The 24,333-nt window shown below is 46.8% G+C and overlaps 1 protein-coding gene across 1 annotated transcript in view; it reads left to right on the top strand.

Moving 5' to 3' along the window:
• Positions 1–24,333, top strand: part of ASIC2 (acid sensing ion channel subunit 2) — a 266,321-nt gene that overhangs the window by 228,131 nt on the left and 13,857 nt on the right. The window contains exon 4 of the mRNA XM_030296641.1: positions 23,857–24,007. Coding sequence (XP_030152501.1) covers positions 23,857–24,007 — 151 coding nt within the window. The remainder of the gene's footprint in view (positions 1–23,856; positions 24,008–24,333) is intronic.

The raw sequence follows: 24,333 nt of genomic DNA, 5'->3' as shown, positions 1-24,333 counted from the left end.
TAAAAATTCTGATTCCATGACTCTGTGGCCTTGGGTCCAGATCAACCCTATGGAGAAGCCCGGATTCCTGCTAGTTCTTTGTCATTCAGTGTTATCCAGGGACCAGCAGCATCAGCAGCATGAACACATCAGAAACACCAGCTGGTCAGGAGCGCAGTCTCAGGCCCCACCTCAGTCCTGCTGAACCAGAACCTGCGTTTTAACAAGAGCCCCTCATGATCCTAGGCACATTAAAGTTTAAAGTCCGTGGTGAGGGGTGCCTGGGTGGCTCAGTTGGTGAAGCATCCTACTTCAGCTCAGCTCAGGTCATGATCTCATGGTTCATGAATTCGAGCCCCGCGTTGGGCTCTGTGCTGACGGCTCAGAGCTTGGAGTCTGCTTCCGATTCTGTGTCTCCCTCTCTCTCTGCCCCTCCCCCGCTCGTGCTCTCTCGTTCAAAAATAAACATTTAAAAAATGTTTTAAAAACATAAATAAATATAAATAAATAAATACAGACCATGGTGATACTTCACCCTCCACCAAACACACACACACACACACACACGCACACACACATCTGTTCACCAGGAACACTCAGCCAGAGCCTCACTATAAATAACTTCCGGGAGCTCCAGTTCATTTCGCGCTTACATACCCTTCCATATGAAGCAGTTTGAAGCCTCAGATAGGAAGGCAGACTCTGTGAGGATATAGGGACATACTGTTCCTTTAAGAGCCAGAGGTGGGCAGGTAGATAATGGCAGTTTCTTAAAGAGCACAATCACGGTGGGGTCTGCATCCCTTCACTCCCTCTTCCTAACCACATGACACCTGTTGTGCCCCTCCCCTTCCTGGGCCTCACCCTGGGAAGCCTCCTCAGCCCTTACACAGAGAACCCATCACTTTGGACCCCTGACACTCACCTGGCCTAGTCCTGGCTGCTTGTCTCTGCCCCTGGACCACGACTTGACATCTGCATTTCCCGTCTTCCTTGTGACCTGCTTATGTCCAGCCTGGAAGGACTCCAGGGCCCACATTCATTCATCCATTAACTCAACAAGTATCTGCACATCTTGGGAACCCACAGATGTTTACCAATGGCCTCACCCCTGGGAAGCTCACAGTCTGGTGAGGCCAACCAACGTGGGAACCTCGTGATAATGTGCTAGGAGAGGCAAAGCATGGGGTACTAGTAGTAGGGGTAGGAGTAGGAGTAGGGGTAGGAGTCCAGAAGAGGGGTGCTCACTCAAACTGCAAGGCCAAGGAAGGCTGCCTGGAGGAGTTGCTATTGGAGGGACTGTTAAACATTAGCTGGGTGAAAAGAGGGAGGAAAGGCCATCAGGCATCATGAACAGCCTAAGAAAAGGCGCAGAGGCAAGAACCAGCTTGTGAGCCATTCTTACTGCAGAGCATAAAGTCGGGATCAGGAAGTGGAGAGAAGAAGAGGCTGGGAAACAGGCAAGGCTGGATCAAGCTGGACCTGGCAAGCCAGGTTAAGCTTTTGGACTTTCATCTTAGGAGTTGGCTCTTCCCCAATTTCTGTCATGCCGCCATGCAAAAAAAAATTAACGAGAGCCTTCAGGGGTGCCTACAATAGGTGAAGTTGGGGTCATGAAGAACCACCAGGAAGGCTCTGTTCCCAAAGCCCCTGAGGCCTTTGGGACAGATAGAAAGATATCAGATCAAGGCACATGAGTAGCTCAGTCCGTTGAGGGTCCACCTTCAGGTCAGGTCATGATTTCACAGTTCATGGGTTCGAGCCCCTCATTGGGCTCTCTGCTATCAGCACAGAGCCCACTTGGGATCCTCTTTCCCTCTCTCTCTCTCTCTCTCTCTGCCCCTCCCCCGCTCATTCTCTCTCCCTATCTCTCTCAAATAAATTTTTTAAAAAAGATATCAGATCATAGAAAGAGAAATGGTGGCCCAGGACAAAGTACCCAGTGATCAAGGGAAGTGCTACTGGAGCCAAGAAGAAGGAGAAGGAGGGATTAGCCAGGACTGCTTCCTGGAGGAGGCAAGACTTGAAATGCAAATGAGCAAACTTAGCCATAACAAAGGGCTGCAAAGTAGACAAGGATGTGGGAAGTTCTCAGAAGACTTGCTGACCTCAGGTGGCCCTTAGGAAACCAGAAGTGCTCTTGGGAATGAGTAGTCCTGGGGCAGGACAGGAAAATACTCGGCAACTGAGCCAATTAATAGGTGAGGAGCCGCCCTGGGGTCAGAGTGAGTCAGTTGGCAGGAACTGAGTGGGGGATGCCCAAGGAATCCTTCTGCAGGAAGCCATGGGGGACCAAATCCCACATGCTCAAGGCCAGGCATTTGGCAGAGAGGGGCTTCCAGCTTCATAAACGTCCACTGAATTCTCACTATTTTTAGCTGTTGAACCCATGAAGGTAACTGAGAGGCTCCTGGCTGGCTTGGGCAGAAAAGCATGTGACGCTTGATCTCCGGGTCACGAGTTCAAGCCCCACATTGGCCATGGAGCCTACTTTAAAAAAAAAAAAAAAAAAAAAAAAAACTACAAAGACATAGACATCAATAATAAAGAGAACCAAAGATGAAAACCACACCAATGAAGGTAACTGGATTAGACACAGTTGGCTTCAGCAGTGAACTCTGAGAGCATGCTGGGAGGGAGGCAGCCACCCAGAGCCACCCTGGGAAATGCAGAAAGGAGAGCCCTGACCCGAATGCCAACACGGACGGGTTCTGTGAAGGGGGAAACTTGCCCAAGGCCACATGCCCCATGACAGCAGAGCTCCCTGAGCCTGCTAACGGCGTGGCTTGAAGAGTGCTGAGAATTCCTGCCCCCCACTCCTCACCTGCCCTGGCATCAGAGCATCCTTGTCCCAAGTAGCAAGCCTCCAGAGGGTCTCGCTCCCCGTGCCATGCCCATCTCTCATCGGGGTCAATAAAAGGGGACATCCTACCCCAACATTTGTATCTGAGTGATAGCTTATGAGCACAATGACTGAAGTCTAAATAACCAAGCGGTGTTTACTTGATAAATGAAGCACCAGCACGCCCGAGATGCCACAGTTACTAAACCTGCACCATAAGCTTTTCTGTAATGATAAATTCTCTCTGGCATCAGGCAGAGCTGAAAGCCACAGGCACCCCTGAGGACATTCTTCTGAAGAATTGTGGCTTGCACAGACACAGCTCAGGAAAAACTCTGAGTATTGATTTCCCTCACGTGACTGCGCTGTGCTCGTGGTAAAATTATAGAATCCTGGAACACTGAAGCTGGGAAGGCCCGAAGAGACCACCAAGGGCAAGCTGCCTCTCAGATTCGCTTTTGGAGAAACTGAGGCCCAGGGAGGGAAAGTTGCGATGGTAACCATCTCGGCTATCACAGAGCCAAGAGTTCCGTTAGCAGAGCCCAGCCTTGTGCCAGCTTTGGCAAAGAGAAATCTGTCTCCTGCTGACTCCCTCCAAAAAGCTCAAAGGCTAGTAGGAGGTGGGCATGTCAGCCAATAACTACAATAAAGTGTTGCAGGTGCTGGGATAAAACCCAAGCCTGGACACCGCGGTCCAAAGGCAGAAGGAATGGATGGAGAAGTCTTCTTGGCAGAGGGGCACAAGCTGAGCCTTACAAGCCAATGAGGTGGTTGCAGACCAAGGAGCAGGAAGAACCATCCAGGTAGGGAGGCAGAAAAACAAATGTGGAGAGGCCAAGGGAACCGATGGTTTGGGGGAAGGCAAGAGGAGAGGTGAGGCAGTGCAGCAGAGCGAGCAGGGCCTCGGGAAGAAAAGGAGCTTGGATTTCATCAGGGAAGATGGTGACACGGCTGAGTTCACATTTTAGGAAGGTCAGGCCGGAGTCAGACGGGAGGCAGGAGGAGCAGTCAGGAGACTGTTGCAATGGTGCAGGAGGGGGCTGGTGATGGTCTCAACTTGTGGAGAAGAGGGGACGCTTGCATGGACTGGCGAGATGGAGTCAGACTTCTCACCCATCCAGCGGAGGCTGAGGGAGAGGGGGAGGTCCAAGTCTTTTTATAGAAAGACCATGACCTTCCCTCCAACTCCCAACAGGGACAATTCATAAGGTCTAAAATTAAGGATTTGGCTTTCCAGTGTTCTTCAAGTGATAGCTGGATGTCCACATAGCAGCCATCAGAAGTGAGTTATAATGTATTATCTGGTTAGTAGAAGTCACCCACCTAACTTAGGATAAACTGCCACCTGGGATTTCCTTACATTTGAGGATTTGAGTTCTGCTACATCAGGTATTGCCTGCCATAGGCATGAGAGGCTAACTGCCATAAACCACTCTTGAATCAGGGCACCTGGGTGGCTCAGTCAGTTGAGCATCTGACTTCAGCTCAGGTCATGATCTTGCAGTCCGTGAGTTCGAGCCCTGTGTTGGGCTCTGTGCTGACAGCTCAGAGCCCGGAGCCTGCTTCAGATTCTGGGTCTCCCTCTCTGCACCTCCCCCACTGACACTCTGTCTCTCTCAGAAATAAATATTTAAATTTTTTTTAAAATCCCCTCTTAAATCTGAGGGGTTTGACACAATAGATGTTTATTCCTTGCCCACACTACAGCCCAGCTCTGCTCCATACTGTTCTTTAGGGATCCAGGTTTCTCTCCCCCCACCCCCCGTGATTCCATCCTCCTCCGGGGGCATCTACCCTCAACCACCTCAGCAGAGGAGTTCCACATCACTTCTACCCACATCTCATAGGTGAAAACTAGTCACACGCCCCACCTAGGGGCAAAGGGGGCTGGGAAAGGCAACCCCTACCCACCCCAGGCAGAAGATCAGAACACCAATACCTGAGCCCTCACGGTCTCTGCCATGCTGCCTGGGTGTGTCTGTGCAGTGGATTCACAGTTTATCACCTGACATTTTCTTAGTGAAGATGCCTGAATACTCACTGGAGCTCATCGGATGGGGCTTGCCCAGCCACCCCTGATCCAGGGCTGCCGGGAGGTCAGTGAGCACACATCGTGTCCTGCATCCCGTGCCCTGGCCTCTCCATCCTGAAAAGAAGGTTCAGCCCCCCACCTGCCAACTTCCCCAATGCCAGGAGCTCTCTGTTTTCCACGTGTTCCTCCTGATAGATAGCTCTTCCCTTCCGCGCCCGCAGGAGACAGAGGCTCTAAGGCAGTTGTCAAGAATTACCACAGCCCAGAGAAAGGACCTAGAGAACGAAAGTGATTCATCAAGAAGACGTATAAGCCGATTGGGCAACTTGTGATCGGAGCTGCTTAGCTACCCAAAGGGATAGCAGGATAAATTACTGCCAGAAGAATTAACAATTACAGCCTTGGCATCTTACATTGTGAAGTCATTCCAATCACCTGTCACCGGGCTTTTAAAGTTTAGGGGGAAACCTTTGGGGGTGCCTGACTCTGCATTCATATCTTGCCTTGAACAACTGAAGGATGGGCTCCCCAGGCAGGACGGTGAGAGAGATATTTATAAATGAAATCTTCTCCGTGGGTTACTCTTTCAGACCCATTTTTTTTTTCCCAATCCGATTTGATTTCCAGCAGGTAATGGCTCCTAGCGCTGGCTTTCCATAACATGAGCTGTGCTCTTTCTCTCTCCCCACTAATGTCGCTGTCAAGTAGCTAATGATTCGAAAACAGGCGTGGCAGAATGCACACGTAGCTGACATTTAAAGGACCTGGCCAAGTCTTTTGTGAAAATCAGGGATCCTTGAATAATTACAATAACCCTTGCTGTGACTCAGGTTTGGGTGCATTTTACCAACTGGATTTTCTTAAGACTCTGGATTCTTCTGCCAGTGACAAAAGACAGGATCTCTGCTATGTTATGCACCTGCTATGTGTCATATAACCAGTGTGTTGGATTCATATGTTATCTCATAAAAACTCTCCAAGACGGAGAATGATATTCCTATGTCACAGAGGTAACTGATACTCAAAGAGGTTCGACAACCTGCCCAAGGTCACTAAGCCAGCAGATGGTAAAGCTGAGTTTCAAGCTTAGAATTTCCGAATACAAACCCATAATTCTTCCTACTCTCAGTACAATCCCTGAGTAAGGTGCCTGCCAGGGGCTTCTCTGGAAGACCCCAGAGATAAGTCAGCTTACTAGTATGCTCAAAGAGGCTCCCAGGAAAGGGCAAAATTGGAATCTGGCTGTGGTCAATGTGATGGCCGACTCCCCATATGGGATCATCCAGCCTCTCCCAGGTGGTTGGGCAGTAACCCAAAATGAGGGCTGGATGGGGCAAGGGAGGGAGAGAGAGCTGGCTCAATGTGGGGTACGACCAGGAGTCAAAACCCTTGGGTTCTTGTCCGAACCCTGCCTTCAACTTATTAGATGATCTCAGGCCAATCATGTTGCTTTGATCTTCAGTCTTCTTACCTGTGACATGGAAGTAATGTGGCAGTCCCACATTGAGAGGGAAAAAGACCTTCAGTGGAGAATCCTGAGACATGCAGGAATCCCGCAGTAGGTCTTTGATAATGAATGGCTTCTTTCCAGGGGCGGCGGCCGCCATCACGGGGCTTAGACCCAGAGGGCTACCTTGGAGCAGACCCTGTAGGACAGTGGTGCAGGGCTTCTGAATCCTGACTCCACCATTTACCAGCAGTGAGGCCTGGAGCAAGTCTCTGCAGATTTCTGCCTCAGTTTCCTCCTCTGCCGTAACAGGGATAACAGCAGTACTGACCTCATGCTTAATCTATGCAAAGTGCCTACCAGAGGGTGTTAACCCCGGGCCTCCCCTTCCACCCCTACCTCTTTCATGGCGGGATATGCCACCTCCCCACCACCAAGAAGGACCGCTGAGGGCTGAGGACCATGGGACAAGCTCAGGGAGCCTCACAAAGAGCTCAAACGGGGGTTATTTGTTCCTCTTTGAAAGGCAAACACCCGGGACTTCCTCGTGGGCTGACAGTTTGCATCTGCTCATTTGTGATGATCCAGACTTGCACGGGAAGGTTCGCTTCAAAGCCTACTTTATCAGAGCAGCAGGGAAAACATCTGAGCATTTTGTAGTTAAGTCAATATTGCTTCTGATTTCTTCCGACGCTCCTCTGAGTCGGGGAAGAGGAAAGCGGGATGGGCAACATGACATTTTTGAGCACCAGCTCTATGACAGACCCAATATACATCTTACCTTGCAGATAAAGGCACTGACACCTGTAGAGAAGTGTCACGTGTCAGTGGTCATCCAGAGCCCGGATCTGACACTAGGTCTCATCGACCCCAATCCAGACCGTGGCTTCTTGGGAACGCAGGAGGAGGGACGGCATGTTGCCAACCAAAGATGCCCTGTCTTGCTTCCTGTCTCTGCACAGAGGTGCATCCTGCTGGGAGGTAGGTCAGACCAAGGAATAGCCATTCAGTTCAGATCTGTGGCCTGGGCGAGGGTGGATTTTCCCAGCAGCCACATTCAGTATAAAGGGAATCTCTCAGAGGGCTTCGTGGGTCATTTACATCTTCTTGTCCTGAGGGCTTCATAGGTCATTTACATCTTCTTGTCAAAGTTCTGAGTTGGGCTTCAGGCCTTCAGTCAAGGTCTTGGGCACCCTGGGTGAACAGGGTTCCCTGCCACAGTTTTCTTCCCTAACCTCCTCCCAGTGCGGTTCAGGCAACCGTGGCCCATCCTGGGGACCACAAGGGGCAGCAGTGAGCAGAATCCCCACCCACCTGTACCAAATCTCCACAAAGGGGAGGTTCCCCCCGCCCCCCACCGGGGCACAGCCCCAAATGCTGTGGTGGGTATCTCATTTAATGCTTCCTCCAACCCTATGAAATAGAGCTAATTATTCCTGTTATGCAGATGAAGAAACGCATACCTAGACTTTGTAATTATCATCGTGAGCTGTGCAAGACAACCAACCCAGCCATACAAAATTAGAATCATTTAGTGGAAAAGAAAGTTTCCTTAAAGTTGTAAAGTACTCTGGCCTGTGTAAGAATATGACGCGGTGTGTCAATGATGGTGGCATTTCTAGGGACGGTGGTGAGGGAGCCACAGTTTGAAGGACTAATAGGTGGTGACCGATGGGCTTCCACAATTGTAATGAGCTCCCCATGAATATTAATTATTTGGAGAATTATGGAACCCAGTGTGGTGTTATAAACAGCCTAGATACAAAGCAGATACCCCTCTTTGGAAAATTACATAAGATCCAATTAAATGTGGCTCCAGCAGCTCGGAGCTGGAAGGATCAGACCTGAGAACTCGCCCTCACGTCCAAGAGCCAAGTGGCTCAAGAGCAGAAACTTTCGACTGCACTCACCCTTCCAGAACCCACACATGCTCTATGGCCGTAAACATCCACCACCCCCACGGAAAAGCTACAGGAAGGCAGTGACAGAAGATGAATTTTATGGCAACTGCTCTGTGCACACAGAGCCTCCCTGCAGGGCCATCTCAGGCCCTGCAGGGGTGCAGCTGGAGCCTTAATCATGCGGTGTCACCAGCCCAGAGAGGAAATCCATCCCTGGCCTCTGCAGGCACTCCAGGGTGGACTCTGCTCTGGGGTCCCTGCTGCAGCAGCAGAGTCCCAGAGGGAGAAGGCGGCCGGCCGTGGCCCATTCTGACACCCTTGCTGGGCCTTCAGAGGTCTCCTGGGATGGTGCAGGGCAGGAGTTGTTGCTGGGAGCCCCTCAGGGAAGCTGCCCAACCCCCACCTGGAGAATTCTTGTGCAGATTCATGAAGCCACACATGTGGTTGCTGCTGTGGGTCAACAACATCCAGAAAGCGCGCGCGGTGGGCTGAAAACCCTCCTACCTGGCCCAGAATCTGTTCCAGGTTTTGTGGAAGGCTTACAGGTGGGGGTGGGGGTGGGGGGTGGGAGGGTAACTGGCCCCCAGGATGGGGGGAAGACCTCAGGAAGGCTGTGGAAGCCAGAATTGGGCAGGTGTGCCTTATGTCCAGCCCACCTAGCACCTACTCTCTCTGGCCTGGGCAGAAGGCACCCCGAGATGATGGGCCACTCCTCCCAACCCTGCTCCCACTCAAATGTGTGGAAAGTGGATTTTGAAAGGAGCCAAGAGCCAAAACTGTTGGAAATGCATTGAGGTGTGTTCCACTTTAAGAAAGCCTGTTAAGTGAACATTTCAACCCAGACCCAACTTCTGTTTCAAATATACCCATTGACAAAAGCAAGGTCATCAAAGGCCCCCATTCTAAAAGAGATTGTGAACAGAGGCCAATCTGTAAAGGGAACGTATCTGAAGGGGAAACAGTGGGGTGACCAGGATTGAAGCTAGATGGCTAGCCAAGGAGCGAGTGAAGCCCCAGGTGGGATAGCAGTAGAGGGAAACAGACTGCTCAGGGCTGCCCGTGCACTCTCTGGAGGTGACTTTCACACTTCAGTCCCTGTGAGTGGGACCTCCTGCTGTTGTGCAGTGCACGCCCTGCACAGCTGTCCGCAGCAGCTCTGATAGTCCAGGTCAGCATAGAGAGAGGTCAGACTGCTGGCCTCTTCCTGACTCCTCAGTCGATGATGCTTGAGGGTGGAAGTTGGACTGGGGTTTTCCTAGCTGGAAATGAAGCCAGGAAAAAAAATAAATAAATAAAGAGGAGGAGAAGGAGGAAGAAGAAGAAGAAGAGAAGAAAATGCAGGGCAGAGAGGCAGCCTGGAACCCAAATGGCCATTTTCCAGCTTACAGAGCTGAGACTGTAGGTCAGAGAAGGGACTGTGGGATTCAGGAACCCCTAGTTCTGTACCCTGAGGACCCCGGCAGCACTGACAAGCCAAGGGGATAATCTGTCCGGGCCTGGACAGGAAAAGATGAAGGAACACATAAGGAGGCAATAGCTCTACCCGGAAGGAGTGGAGATACCCTGTACCTTGGCCTGCAAGTGGCCCAGCCAGGCCCGTATGCCTCCACGCTCATTCCTCTGGGTGAGGCCACCTCCTCGCCTGCATCCCAGCAAGCAACACTTTGCCTCTGCCTGTTTCCACCAACAAATCACGCGCCAAGGCGATTTGCCGCGAGCACACTGCCAGTGCTGACGGCCCTTGCCCTGAAGATTGTGTCCGGATGAAGATGCGATTATAATGGTGCACTGGCATGCACAGGCACACTAAAAACCCTCTTCCGCCAAGGCAGCTCTTCCATCAGCAGTGGAGAGGAGGGCAGGGAGGGGAGGGTTAGCAGGGACTGTCTCCCGCTAGCGATGCATATTCACTGCGTGCACAAGATTCACAGTGACCATCATGGAGAACTTTCAGTCACCCAGGCCACTGAGCAGCTCAATCCTGCCTGACACTCACCCATACGTTCACCTTGCTACTTATCTGAGGCTCCCCTGCCAGGCCAGGCCTCTCTTTAGCTCTGTGTCTTTGCCCAGGCAGTTCCCTCCACCCACTTCTTTTCTGCACAGTGAACCACATAGTCCTACTTGACTCAGCTTAAAGTGACCACCCCCTCCATAAAGTCTTTTCTGAGCCCTCCACTCTGAGTTGGCCTGGCCATTCTGTCCTCAGTGCCCCCACTACTTGTGTATGGTGTCATCCATTATAGCGCTTGCTTTGTTATGTGCATGTCTGTTCTTTCCAGGCTGCAAGTCCCATGGTCATAGGAACCACATCTCATTCATTGTCATAGCCTCAATTTCTACCAGTGTTCCTAGAACAGAATACATGCTAAATAAATGTTTATTGGACACATGGAAAGGGGATGGGTCGGTAGGTGAATGGGTAGATGGATGGATGGGTGGGTCTGGGTGGATGGATGGATGGATGGATGGACAGATGGGTGGATGGGTGGGTGTGGGTAGATGGGAGGATGGATGAATTAATAGATGAGTAGATGAATGGGTGCAGGTAGATGGAGGGATGTATGAATAGATAGATGGATGGATTAGATGGGTGGGTGGATGGGCAGGTGGATGGGCAGGTGTGGATTAGATGAGTGGATGGATGGATGTATGGATGGATGAAAATAAAACTGTAGAGAGTTTTCTTTTATTTATTTATTTGGCTATTATCCAACCAAAGCTAGAAGGATTCTTGTAGAGCTTCAGAGGCATATCTAGGGCCAGCAAAGCCAAAGGTGAAAGTCGTGTTAGAATGAGGCAAGTTAGGGGCGCCTGGGTGGCACAGTCAGTTAAGCGTCCGACTTCAGCCAGGTCACGATCTCGCGGTCCGTGAGTTCGAGCCCCGCGTCGGGCTCTGGGCTGATGGCTCAGAGCCTGGAGCCTGTTTCCCATTCTGTGTCTCCCTCTCTCTCTGCCACTCGCCCGTTCATGCTCTGTCTCTCTCTGTCCCAAAAATAAATAAACGTTGAAAAAAAAAAATTTTAGAATGAGGCAAGTTATAGTCTTTTTAAAAAAAAATCCTCTTGCTTTTTTGTATAAACAATTCACCATTTTCTGCTCTTATTGTCTCCCACTCATAGACATATTTGCAATGGATACACCTTTTTATTTATTATTAGTCACAAATCATGGGTAATTTTTAAATTTATTTTTACATTTATTTATTTTTGAGAAACAGAGTGAGACAAAGTGTGAGGGGGGGAGGGGCAGAGAGAGAAGGAGACACGGAATCCGAAGCAGGCTCCAGGCTCTCAGCAAGCAGTCGGCACAGAGCCCGATGAGGGGCTCGAACCCACGAACTGTGAGATCATGACCTGAGCCGAAGTCAGACGCTCAACCGACTGAGCCACCCAGGCGCCCCAGCCATGGGTAATTTTTAAGTTGATTTTTATTGCTTGTCAAAGTGCTGCACCAGCTACTACTACTAGTTTCCAGCCAACATAACAAAGAACTCTGTGTGGGACTCCGTGCGGGACTGGGACATCGCTGAGTTCTGACTAGGTGAATCCTCCTCTGGTCCAAATGGTCCAAACACCAGTCAGGGATGCTCCTACCTAAGAGGGCAGGTTATGGTCACTCTTCTTACAAGTAAGTCACATTCTGAATTTTACATAGTATATAATAATTTGCTCAGGCTAAGCACTTATTTGCTCTATGTGAATATTCACTGATGAGTAGTTTGATGGTTTCTACAGATGAAGCCTCCCCAAATACATTTCCTCTTGGTTCCAATTTCAATGAAATGGCAGTGTTTAAGTTCTAAGACCACATCTGTGATGGATTGGTGATGTCTGCCATGTACCCAGGATGAGGGCAGGGGGAGCAGTCACCAGGTTTGCAGATGAAAAAGCTAAGTCCCCTAGAGAGGACAGCAGGGTAACAGCAGAGCCAAGATTAGGAGGTCTCCTGATGCCCAATCAGGAGCCCTGCAGTTGGACAGACCTGGGTCTGAATTCTGCCCCTGCCGCTTCTCAACTGTGTGGTGTTGGGCAAGTTACCCAAGTTTGCTCATCTGTAAAATGGGGATGACAGTATTTGCCTGGCAAGGTTATTAGGAGGACTAAACTGTTCAATGAATCTGTGCAGTATTTCCCGTATTGGGATCTGAAGAACCCATGTTCCCATCTCAAATCTCTGCTCCAAACTCTGCCCACCCACCCAAGAATTGCATCTACTTCCGGTGCCCCCCCCCCCTGGGGTAGACTCTTTCTTTAGGCAAGCAATGGAGGTAGTTGTAACAAGTGTAGACTGCTGGGTTCTAATTCCATGAGCATAGTCACTTAAATGCTCGGGCTGCCGCTATACCTTCAGTTAGTCTACAGTCAGTCTTTTGGGCACACAGTACTTCTTCTCACAGGGTCATTGTGAGGACTGAAAAAGACGATGTTCTGAAAGCTGCCTGCCCTCCTGCTACAGGGCGTGGCACGTAGCAAGTGCTCGCAAACTGGTGGGTGTCCTTGTTGCTCAGTCTCTACGACTTTCGCTTCTTCCCGATGCTATCTCTTTGTGCTTTGACCTCATGGGCTGAACTGTCACTGAACCCGCAGGGACGGGGGATGGGGCCACCTCACTGCTTCTGTATAGGACATGTCTCCCCGAGACCCCATTGCTGCCACCGTTACTGACTCATTGGTAGATTTGATTCGGGTATTTTATTTGATTTTAGTATTGTTTAAAAGGAGTACAATATAATCATTTGTGAACACACTAGATCATTCAGCAGGATGCAATAAAAGCATCAAACTGAAAATTATGTCTCAAAAGCAGGCTCTGAATCCCCCTCCATCTGGGTGGGCAGAGCAGAAGTTTGCACTTGTAGTGGAAGGTGGAAAAATGAGAGGGAGATCACAGGGCCTGGCTAAGAGGTAGGGGGACCTCATGGTCACCTGATCCTAGAAACTGAGACCTCTCAGAGCATAGTACCTTAGGGCCCTGCCCCCTACAGATGGGACAGAGAAGTCCAGAGAGGTTGAGTGGCATGCCCGAGGTCACGCAGGAAAGCCCGCCGCTTACTAGTCCAGGACTCAGATGTGATTTGGTGCTGAGCCTATGTCAATGCAGAGCCTACGGGGACCAACATGGCGGCCCCTCTTCTTCTGTGTGGCTTGGAGCAGGCAGCCCCTTTCACTCCTCCTCTGTACTTGGCTAGGACAAAGTAGGGTGGGACAATTCCTTCAATAAGCAGGTATGAGCACCTACTACGTGCCAGACCCTGCACTAAGAGGCCTGAGATCCAGGGGGCAGGGAGATCTATGGGTATGGCTAGAGAGGGGATGCCAGTTAGGACAGGCACACGGGACCAGCCACCAGACTGACACCTTGAGTGAAGGACTGTTGTAAGTGCTTCCCTAACCTAAAGACAACAAACACGTGTAAACATTGTGCAAGGTGCCATGCCTATTCCCATCTAACCTGCAAGGAAGCCCTGTAAGTTGCAAATTATTAGCTCTGTTTTGCAGATCAGGAAACTGAGGCCCTGAGTAGTTAAGTGACTTAGCCTATCAGTGATGGTGCCGTGTTCTGCCCACTACCCTTCAGCTGTACAGGCTGGGGGAAGAGGCAGAAGACAGGCACCAGGGATCCGGGGACATCCCTATGATGCTGGCAGGAGCAGGACTGGGGCAAACAGGAGCCCCGTTTTACTCACCTCTGCAACCCCGGTACACCCCCCCCCCCCAACCAAAGAAGCATCGCAGCCAAGTCCTGAGTGGAGGCTGCAGACACAAGGAAAAGTCCAGGATGCTTGGCAAGGGAGACCCACTGACTCCCTCCGGGTTGCTCAAGCTGCAGACAGGCCTTGGGCAGCTGTGCTAACTGTAGCGCCACCTGCTGGCACACCTCGGGATCTGTGGGCTGGGGGAGGCAGGGAAAGCCAGGGAGCGAGGAACAGCACAGGATGTCCCCAGGCAGGCTGGCAGCAAACACAAGCTTCTCTCTCTAAAGTGAAAACAACTGTGGACAGAAGCCTCAAGACAGTGAAGCACTGAAAGGCAAGCACCAGAATATTCCACCGCAAAAATGCTGAGTTCTTTGTTCGGCTCATAAATTTCAGCAATTATCCAAAGTTCCATGGCCCAGGGGATAAAAAGGGTAAGGGAGGGTGAGATGTCAGGTACATGCGAGAACACTCCAAGGCTCAATCCCGGGCGTCTCTCCTCTCTCCCAGCTCCTGACCCCTAGATCTAGCGGGTTGGCGTTATCTGGACTTGGCAAGAGTCCTTATCATAATAAACCCAACTCAAAGTAACTCAACCCCAAAAGGGCAGAGATGGCTGGTCTATGGAACTGAACTATAGGAGAACAGAGGGGGAGCTGTGAGCTGTTTGTTGCATAAATGAAAGGGCAGAGGAACATGAAGGAGTTTATCAGGCGATGGGGCTGGGAACCAAGTCTTGGTGAGCACCTGTCGCCTGCAGGGCACTGATATCATTTGATCAGATGAGGAGACTAACGGTGGGCGTGGACGAATTACCCAAGGTCACACAGCTGGCCCGTGAAAGAGTGGGGTTCAAGATTCTATCTGGCTCGTTCCACTGCCTCTAATTCTCAAACTGAAAGAATAGATTTGGGATCTATGATTAGACATTGAGACTTACGAGACCTTAGAAGCCCTCTCAGGTACTGCACACCCAGTGCTTGACTCTCTCTCTCTTCCCATTCCAGCCAAGGATTCACGTAGCTTCTGCTTGAACACCCCTCATGATGGGGAATTCACTCTCAAGGCGGTAATTTTATTCTTGAATTGTACAGGAGGTTAGAAAGTTGAGCCAGAATTTATCCTTCCTTTTTTTTTAATTTTTTAATGTTTATTTATTTTTAAGGGAGAGAGAAAGACAGAGCACAAGCAGGGGAGGGGCAGAGAGAGAGGGAGACACAGAATCTGAAGCAGGCTCCAGGTTCTGAGCTGTCAGCACAGAGCCAGCAGCGGGTCTCGAACCCATGAACTGTGAGATCACTACCTGAGCTGAAGTCAGACCCTTACACTTCACCGACGGAGCCACCCAGGCGCCCCAATCCTTCTTTGGGATTAAATTAAGTAAGGCATGTAATGTGCCTACCACGGTGCTTGCAGCAGGCATAAACGTTACCATCATCCACTTCCTTTATTACAACTATTCTTGTGTCTATCTTTCCCTTGGGAAGCCAGAAAACAAATCTCATTCTTCCCTGAGACAGCCCTTCAGATATCTGAAGACAGTGCTTCAGGGTCCCCCTGAGGCTTTGCTTGCCCAGGATAAACAAATACTCCAACCCGCTTTCAGACACTCATTGGTAAGCAAGAGTTGATGCTTTACATGCTGTGATTTTCCAGCTACTGTGTGTGAGGCTTCAGGAAAGCTGACAGAACAGATAACGAACCAGCCACAGCAGGGTAGCAGGGGCATCCGGGACATGACCTCTTCGATAAAAGGGAAGTGGCTGACCCTGAACAAACATTGGATCCTCACCATCAGAGCTTCACCAGCTACATTCCTGGTGCGCCCATCGTGGGCACCTGTTTTAATAGAAGACAAAGAAATGAGCTCCCCCTCCAAAGTGAATTTACATCATTTTAAGACCCCCAGCCTTGCCAAAAGGCATGATTCATTTCTCCCAAAGCCAGTTTGTGTGTTTAATGATCCAATATTGAGCAACATAGAGGATCCAATCCATTCTAATCATAGGATACCCCCTACCCCACCAAACTTCCCTATTTACAGATGAGAAAACTAAGGTCCAGAGGAGAGCAGCGACTTTTCCAAGGTCATACAAGAAATTTGTGAAAAATCCTGGTCAACTCATGAGCTCCAAAGATGAAAGAGTAAAGCAAACCATGAGGAAGAATGAAGAAAAGAACCGTTAGATAAAAAGGAAGAGAAACGCTCTGAAAAGTCCTCCTTGGAGCGTGTCTCCCTTCCTACAGCCACGTACAGCCCTTCCTACAGCCCTTCTCCAGCCCCTGGAGAGGCAGTGTAGTGTGATAAGCACAAGGCTGGAGTCAGAAATTCCCAGGTCCATCTGCTGGCTCTGCCACTGATTAGGTTTGTGATCTTGGACAGGCTACTTAACCTTCTGATACTCAAGTTTCTCATTAATCAAATGAGAATGGAAACATCTACCTCAAAGGAGTCCTGTGAATGTTACATGAAATGAGTACAGAAGCTTTTGGTTCTCAGTAATGGTGGAGTAGCTTATATCAGACAAACTCTCCCGGAAATAGCAATTATAAACCCTGCACAAACTATTTGATGGCACTGGAGAGAGACTAACAGCAGGCAGAAACGGGAGGCTACACAGCCTTTGAAGGAAGGGAACCACACTGAGTGAAGGACACATTTATTTACCTGACCTCCCCGTGAAGGCACGCCAAGTTCTAAGGGAATCCTGGGGATAGAGGTCGAGCAGGAGACAGCAGCCATTAAGTTAAGGAGTCAGAAGTCAGAATTTAGGGTTGCCTGAAAGGCCCAAACTTGGGAAAAGAAATCCTAGAAAGGAGGGGCCCCGATGGGGAGCCCCCAAATTTTTACATAAACCTCCCTAAAGTCCTAGACTGAACTTCGAACTTCATACAGATAGGGAGGGACTCCCGGAAGCTCAGGAGAAAAACAGCAGTTGAAAGAAATGGGCAGTAACTTCAGCAGCCGCCACTGAGGGGAGACAGACTTGATATCCAAGTACAACCAAGTTGGAGAGACTTCATAAATACCTCACACTTGCCACTGAAATGCCAGATGAGTCATTCCGCAGGAGTTAAGATCACATCCCAAGACAAAGGGCATAGTCCAGAATCAAGGGCAAAACTAAAATATGCCCATCCGTAAACAGAGCCTAAATAGTCCTTCTAAGACCAAACAAAACCAGTGATTCACCATTGATTTAACTGCCTGTTAGAACAAAACTCAATACTGTTCAGAGGAAGACAACTGACCCAGAGTCACTATAAAGAGTTATTCGCAACATCCAGGATACAATTAAAAAGGGTTATGTCCAGGGGCACCTGGGTGGCTCAGTCGGTTAAGTGTCTGATTTCAGCCTAGGTCATGATCTCACCGTTCCCGGGTTTGAGCCCCACATCACGCTCTGTGCTGACAGCTCAGAGCCTGGAACCTGTTCTAGATTCTGTGTCTCCCTCTCTCTCTCTCTCTCTCTCTCCTCTTCCCCCATTCATGCTCCGTCTCTCTCAAAAACAAATAAACATTAAAAAAAATTTTTAAGGGTTATGTCCCCTATATATAATCAAAAATTACTAGACATATGAAAAAAAAAGAGGGAAAATATGAAAAGAAAAATAAACAACCAGTAGAAACAGATCCATATATAGCCCGTGTTGGAATTAGAAACAGTAACTTTAAAATAACAATAATATGGGGCACCTGTGTGGCTCAGTCCGTTGAGCATCTGACTTCAGCTCGGGTCATGATCTCACAGTTTGTGAGTTCAAGCCCCATGTCAGGCTCTGTGCTGACAGCTCGGAGCCGGGAGCCAGCTTCTGATTCTGTATCTCTCTCTCTCTCTCTCTCTCTCTCTCTCTCTCTCTCTCTCTCTCTCTCAAAAATAAACAAACATTTTTAAAAATTTAATAATAAAAATAAAATAACAATAATAAACATGTTAGGGGCTCCTGGGAGGCTCAGCTGGTTAAGTGTCCTACTCTTGATTTCAGCTCAAGTCATGATCTCACAGTTCATGAGATCAAGCCCCACGTTGGGCTCTGTGCTGGCAGCACAGAATCTGTTTGGGATTCTCTCTCCCTCTCTCTCTGCCCCTCTTCTGCTCTCTCTCTCTCTCTCTCTCTAAATAACTAACTAAATAAATAAATAAATATTTTTTAAGTATATAAAAATAAAATAACAATGATAAGCACGTTAAACTATTACAGAAAGATATAAATGATGAGAAACTTTTAGGCAAGATATGAAAACTTTTTGTAGATGTCAACCTACACCTTGGGACTGGGTGGCTCAATTGGTTGAGCATCTGACTTTGGCTCAGGTCATAATCTCACAGTCCGTGAGTTCAAGCCACGCATCAGGCTCTGTGCTTACAGCTCAGAGCCTGGAGCCTGCTTCAGATTCTCTCTCTCTCTCTCTCTCTCTCTCTCTCTCTCTCTGCCCCTCCCCCACTCATGCTCTGTCTCTCTCTCAAAAATAAATAAACATTAAAAAAAATTAGGGGCACCTGGGTGGCTCAGTTGGTTAAGCACCGACTTCAGCTCAGGTCATGATCTCACAGTTCATGAGTTCAAGCCCCATGTATGGCTCTATGCTGACAGCTCAGAGCCTGGAGCCTGCTTCAGACCCTGTGTGTGTCTCTCTCTGCCCCTACCATGCTCATACTCTGTCTCTCTCTCTCTCTCCCCCTCCTCAAAAATAAACATTAAAAAAAATTTTTTTAATTAAAAAAAATTACATACCAACCTTCACCTAAAATATACAATTACCTGAAATTTTAAAAATATTGGATGGGATTATGAGAAGATTATGTAGAAAACAATAAATGAACACCAAACTTGAAGGCAGGTTAATAAAAATTATTCAAATGAGACACAAAGAGAAAGAAAAAAGACTGATAAAAGTGAACAGAACACCCATGATTTGTGAAACAGTATCAAGCAAACCAGCATGCATATAAATAGGATCCCAGAAAGAAGAGAGACAAAGAATGGAGGAGAAAAATAATTGAAGAAATATTGGCTAAAAATGTTTCAATTTTGTTCAAAAACATCATTCCACAGATTCAGGAACCTCAGTGATCCCCAAGCAGGATAAATACAAAGTAAACCACGTCTGGTATGATGCAGTTAAAATCCTAAAACAACAACAACAACAACAACAACAACAACAGCATCTTAAAAGTAATCAGGAGAGAAGAGGCATAATACATAGAGAGGAGCAATGAAAAAATTATGACTGATTTCTCATCAAAAACAGGCCAGAAGATGGTGGAATACCCTCGAAATGGTTGGGGGGGGGAAACACATTACAAGCTGGAATGCTACACATGGCCAAAATATGTTTCAAAAATAAAGACAAAATTAACACTTCTTACAGATAAATGAAAATGGACACCACTTACCACAAGTGAACTCATACTAAAAGAAATAATAAAGAAAGTTCTTCTGCCTGAAGAGAAATGATAGCAAATGGAAATTCAGATCTACACAAAAGAATGGTGAACAGGGAAAATGATATACATGTGGGTAAATATAAAATGTTTTCTTTTTTTCTTAACTTCTTTGAAAATTAATGGGATGCTTAAGGCATAAATAGTAACAGTGTACCTACCATGGTGTTTATAACAGATGTAATAGTAAAATATATGACAGCAATAGCATAAAGGACAGGAAGGGATGGAAATAGAATTATATGTGGAGTGGTATTATATTAATTCAAGATAGATTCTGATAAGGATGAAAACTGTAAATCCTAGAGCAGCAAGTTAAAAAAATAATAGTACAAAGAGGTATAAATCAAAAGCCAATTGAGGAGATGGAATGATCACCTAAAACAATACTCAGTTACCCCAAAAGGAGTCAAGGAAGGTAGAACAAAGGAAGAAATAGCAGTGGGGACAAAAAGGAAACAAAGAGCAAGATAGTAGACTTCAACTTAACTGTATCAAAAATACTATTAAATGTAAATGCATTAAACCCTCCAATTAAAACACAGAGATTGTCAAGGTAAAACAGCAGTACTCAAATAGGCTGTTTACAGGAAATGTACCTTAAATATAAAAATATTCTGATGGGTTAAAAGCAAAAGGTGGACCAAAAAAAATTAAAGAATGGGAAAAGATAAACAGTAAGTATAAGAAAGCTGGTATGACTATATTATACAAAGTAAACCTCAAGACAAATATATTGCATGAGATAAAGAGAGTTATTTCACAATGATAACAGAATCAATCCCTCAAGAAGATATCGTGATCTTAAATATGTAGGTGCCTCATGGTAAGTTTCAAAAACACAAGGGGCAAAAATAGCCCTAAAGGGAGACATGGACAAATCTATAGTCCTAGTTAGAGAGTTGAACACTTCTCTCTCAGCAATTGATGAATAACTAGACAAAAACTCAGTAGAACTATAGAAGATTGGAGCAACACTATCCAACAACTTGACCTAATTGCCTTTTATAAAACACCTACACCAACTATTACAGAATACACATGCTTTTCAAGTGCACATGAAACATTCACCAAGATATACCATACGCTGCACTGTAACTCAATCTCAGTAAATTTTAAAGGAACATGGATAGTATGTTTCCTGATCAAAGCATAATTAAATTAGAAATCAAAAACAAGGAAAGAGATAACACCAGTTACTAATATCAGAAACGAAAGAGAGGACGTTACTACCAATTTTTCAGACATTTAAAAAGTGATAAGAGAATATTATTCACAACTATATGCTAATAAATTCAACAACTTAGATGAAATGGACAAATTCCTTGGAAAACAGCACAACAAAACCACCACAAGAAGAAATGGGAAGTCTGAATGTCTCTAAATCCACTAAAGGAATTGAATTCATAATTAAAAATCATCACACACACACACACCATCACCAAGTCCAGATGGCTTCACATTTAGGACAGGAATGATACCAAGCCTACACAAACTGAGAAAATAGAGAAAGAGGAAAGGAAACAATTCATAATTTTGTTTATGAAGTTAGCATAACCACAATACCAAACCTGACTGAGACATCACAAGAAAAGCAAATTAAATACAATATCATTCATGAGCATAGACACAGAAATCTTCCACAAGACATTAGTAGGTTAAATACAGCAACAATATAAAGAGGATAATAAATAAACCATGACCAAGTGGGGCTTGTGCCAGAAATGCAAGGTGGGTTCAGCATCTATAGATCAATCCGTATCATTCACCATATTAACAGAACAAAGGAGGAAAATCATGTGATCATCTCAGTAGAAACAGGACACACATTTGTCAAAACTTAATACCCAGTAAAGGTAAAAGTGCTCAGCAAACTAGAAACAGGAGAGAACTTTCTCAATCTGACAAGGGCCTCTAGGGAAAAAAATATATATATACCTAACACATTTAATAATGAAGTAATGAACCCTTTCCTCCTATGATCAGGAACAAGGTAAAGATATCTTCTCTCTTCAGTTTTTTCCAACATTACACAATATACAGTTTCTGGCCAATGCGCTGAAGCAAGAAAAAGAAATAAAAAATAAAGACCAGAAAGGAAGAAGTAAAATTCAGCAATAAAAAGGAATGAACTACTGAGACATGCATGAGCATGAATGAATCTTGGAAACGTTCTGCTGAGAGAAAGAAGCCAGACACAAAAGGGTGCATGCTGTATGCTTCTATTTATATAAAATCCTAGACCAGGCAAAGCCAATTTATGACAGAAAGCAGATCGGTGATGGCCTGAGGGCTGGGGGGGGGACTTTGGGGGGTTAATGGAGATGCTCCGTATCTTGATTAGAATGCTTGTTACCAGGGTGTACACGCTTGTAAAAATTCATTAAATTGTCCATTAAAGTTGAGACATTTTATTATTTGTAAATGACATCTTAATGAGGGATTTTTAAAAGTAGGAAAAATATACACCATTAAAAAAATGAAAAGTCAGCCACAAACTATGGGAGGTAGAGAGAAAATATTCTCAGTACATGCTATCTGACAGGGGACTTGTATCCAGAACATATGGAGAACTCTTACAGCTTAATAATAAAAGTAAAAAGTAAGCAAGTTGTTTTAATGGGCAAAAGACTTGAAAAGACATGTCACAAAAGATAATATATGAATGGCCAATTAGCACATAAAATTGCACTCAAGATCATCAATCAGCAGAGAACCACAAATAGAAACAACAATGAGATATAACTATACCCCTACATGAATGTCTAAAATTAGAAATATGGACAAAATCAAGATTTGGCAAGGGTACAACATAACTGGAACTCTCATACGCTCCTGGTGGTAATGAAAGACCGTACTAGCACTGTGGATAACAGTTTCACCGTTTCATATAAAAAGTTATCCCGAGACCTATTTAACAAACCAGCTATTCTCCTAGCCGGTTACCTAAGAGAAATGAAAGTATGTGTCCAAAAACTGAACTGACTTGTCCATAAATGTTAACAGGGACTTTTTCATAATTACCCAAAACTGGAAACAATCCAAGGGCCCGTCATCAGGTGAATGGATACAGATTGTGGTATATTTATACACTGGGAAACTATTCAGCAATTTAAAAAAAAAATGAACTAAGGCACACAACCGTGTGGATAAATCTCAAAAACATTATGTTGAGCCAAAGAACCCAGACACAAAAGAATACTCAGTGTAGGTTCTCATTTACATGAAGGTTGAGAACAGCCAAAGCCAACCTATGGTGGTAGAATCTGTAACAGAGATTGGCTGGGTGGATGGGTGGGGGTTGATTGGAAAGGGAGAGGAAGGAATTCTGTGGGGTGATTTTCAATGTCTTGGGTCTTACGGTGCCTGGGTGGCTCAGTAGGTTGAGCAACCGACTCTTGATTTTAGCTCAGGTCATGATCTCATGGTTGGCATCAAACCCCACGTCCAGCTCTATACTGATAGTGCAGGACCTGCTTAGAATTTTCTCTCTCTCTGCCCCTCCCCTGCTCACACGTGTGCACACACTCTCTCTCAAAATAAATAAGTAAACTTTTTTTTAAATGTCTTAGGTCTTGATTTAAGTGGTAGGTTCACAAGTGTATACATTTTTTTTAAAAAATTTTAATGTTTATTTACTTGAGAGAGAGAGAGAGCAGGGGAGGGGCAGAGAGACACACACACACAGAATCCGAAGCAGGCTCCAGGATCTGAGCTGTCAGCACAGAGCCTGACGTGGGGCTTGAACTCACAGACCGTGAGATCATGACCTGAGCCAAAGTCGGACACTCAACCGACTGAGCCACCCAGGCGCCCCAGTCAAGTGTATACATTTTTTAGAATTTGGTGAACTGTGCTCTAAAAACATGCATTTTGTTGCATTTTTTTTCTCCAATTAAATAAAAAAGATAAATATAAAGGATTTAGTTCGGGGCTTCACACATAAGTGCTCACAGCCATTCATTTCCCTCACCCTTCACCTTCCCCAGTCCCAACAGGCATGTACCATAGGCATGACAGCATTCTATAGACATTGGACCTCTGAGAATAAGGACATTTTCCCCAAAGGAGTTCATCCATAGCATGACACTGGAGGAATGATCTAGTCTGGGCCACAGATCATAAATAACATTGATTATGCCATTTCTTCCTGGACCCTCTGAAGGTTCTGGCCCCCAAGTCTAGGTCTGGGGTCCCAATGTTCCCAGCCAAGAAGGTAGAATTTAGTTGGGTCATTCCAAGAGTTTGGAGATGACAAACTATGGAGGTAGAAAGACACGTGGCAAATGTAAGAGACTTCGAGATTGGCCTTTATGGGAAGGTTATACGAGACAGGAAAATGAGTATTGGAGGCAGACGTGGAAAGCCTATGAGGTCAATGGAGCTAGATTGTCCTGTAGCAGATGGTCAATAATCGTTTGTTGATTGAGTAAGTAAGTGAATGCGCTATTAAGGCTGTCGATGCTGAACCTCCAGGGCTGACTGCTGCCCCCACCTTCCTGTCTTGCAGCTCACATACCTGCCCCCACCGTGGGGTGAGTGCCGATCCTCAGAGATGGGACTCGACTTCTTTCCTGTTTACAGCATCACCGCCTGTCGGATCGACTGTGAGACGCGCTACATCGTGGAGAATTGCAACTGTCGTATGGTGCACATGCCAGGTCAGTGCCAAGGGACTGCCTGAGACCTTCTGTGCCCTTCTCACCCTAGCGGGAACCACTGTACCCACTCCATGAGGACCCACAGGGATGCTGTTCTGGGAAAGGCTAGTACTTGGTCCCAAACACGTGGACGGCAGATGGAAACAACCAGTCTAGCAACCAGGGCAGCATCCTGGTGTCCAGAAGTGTCCAGATGTTTAAAGAATGCTCCTGCCAGTGCTCAACGTGTTTGTTAATTGTTTGCTGCTCTTACCTCCTAGGGTTCAGTGTCCAGGTATTGGAGCCCTTGCAATTCTTGAATCCTGGTGTGGCACCTGTTCAAACAT

Source organism: Lynx canadensis, chromosome E1 (assembly GCF_007474595.2).
Source record: "Lynx canadensis isolate LIC74 chromosome E1, mLynCan4.pri.v2, whole genome shotgun sequence".
In the NCBI taxonomy this organism is placed as follows: Eukaryota; Metazoa; Chordata; class Mammalia; order Carnivora; family Felidae; genus Lynx; species Lynx canadensis.
Note: the sequence above shows the minus strand (reverse complement) of the source record. Positions and strands in the feature narration are given on the sequence as shown.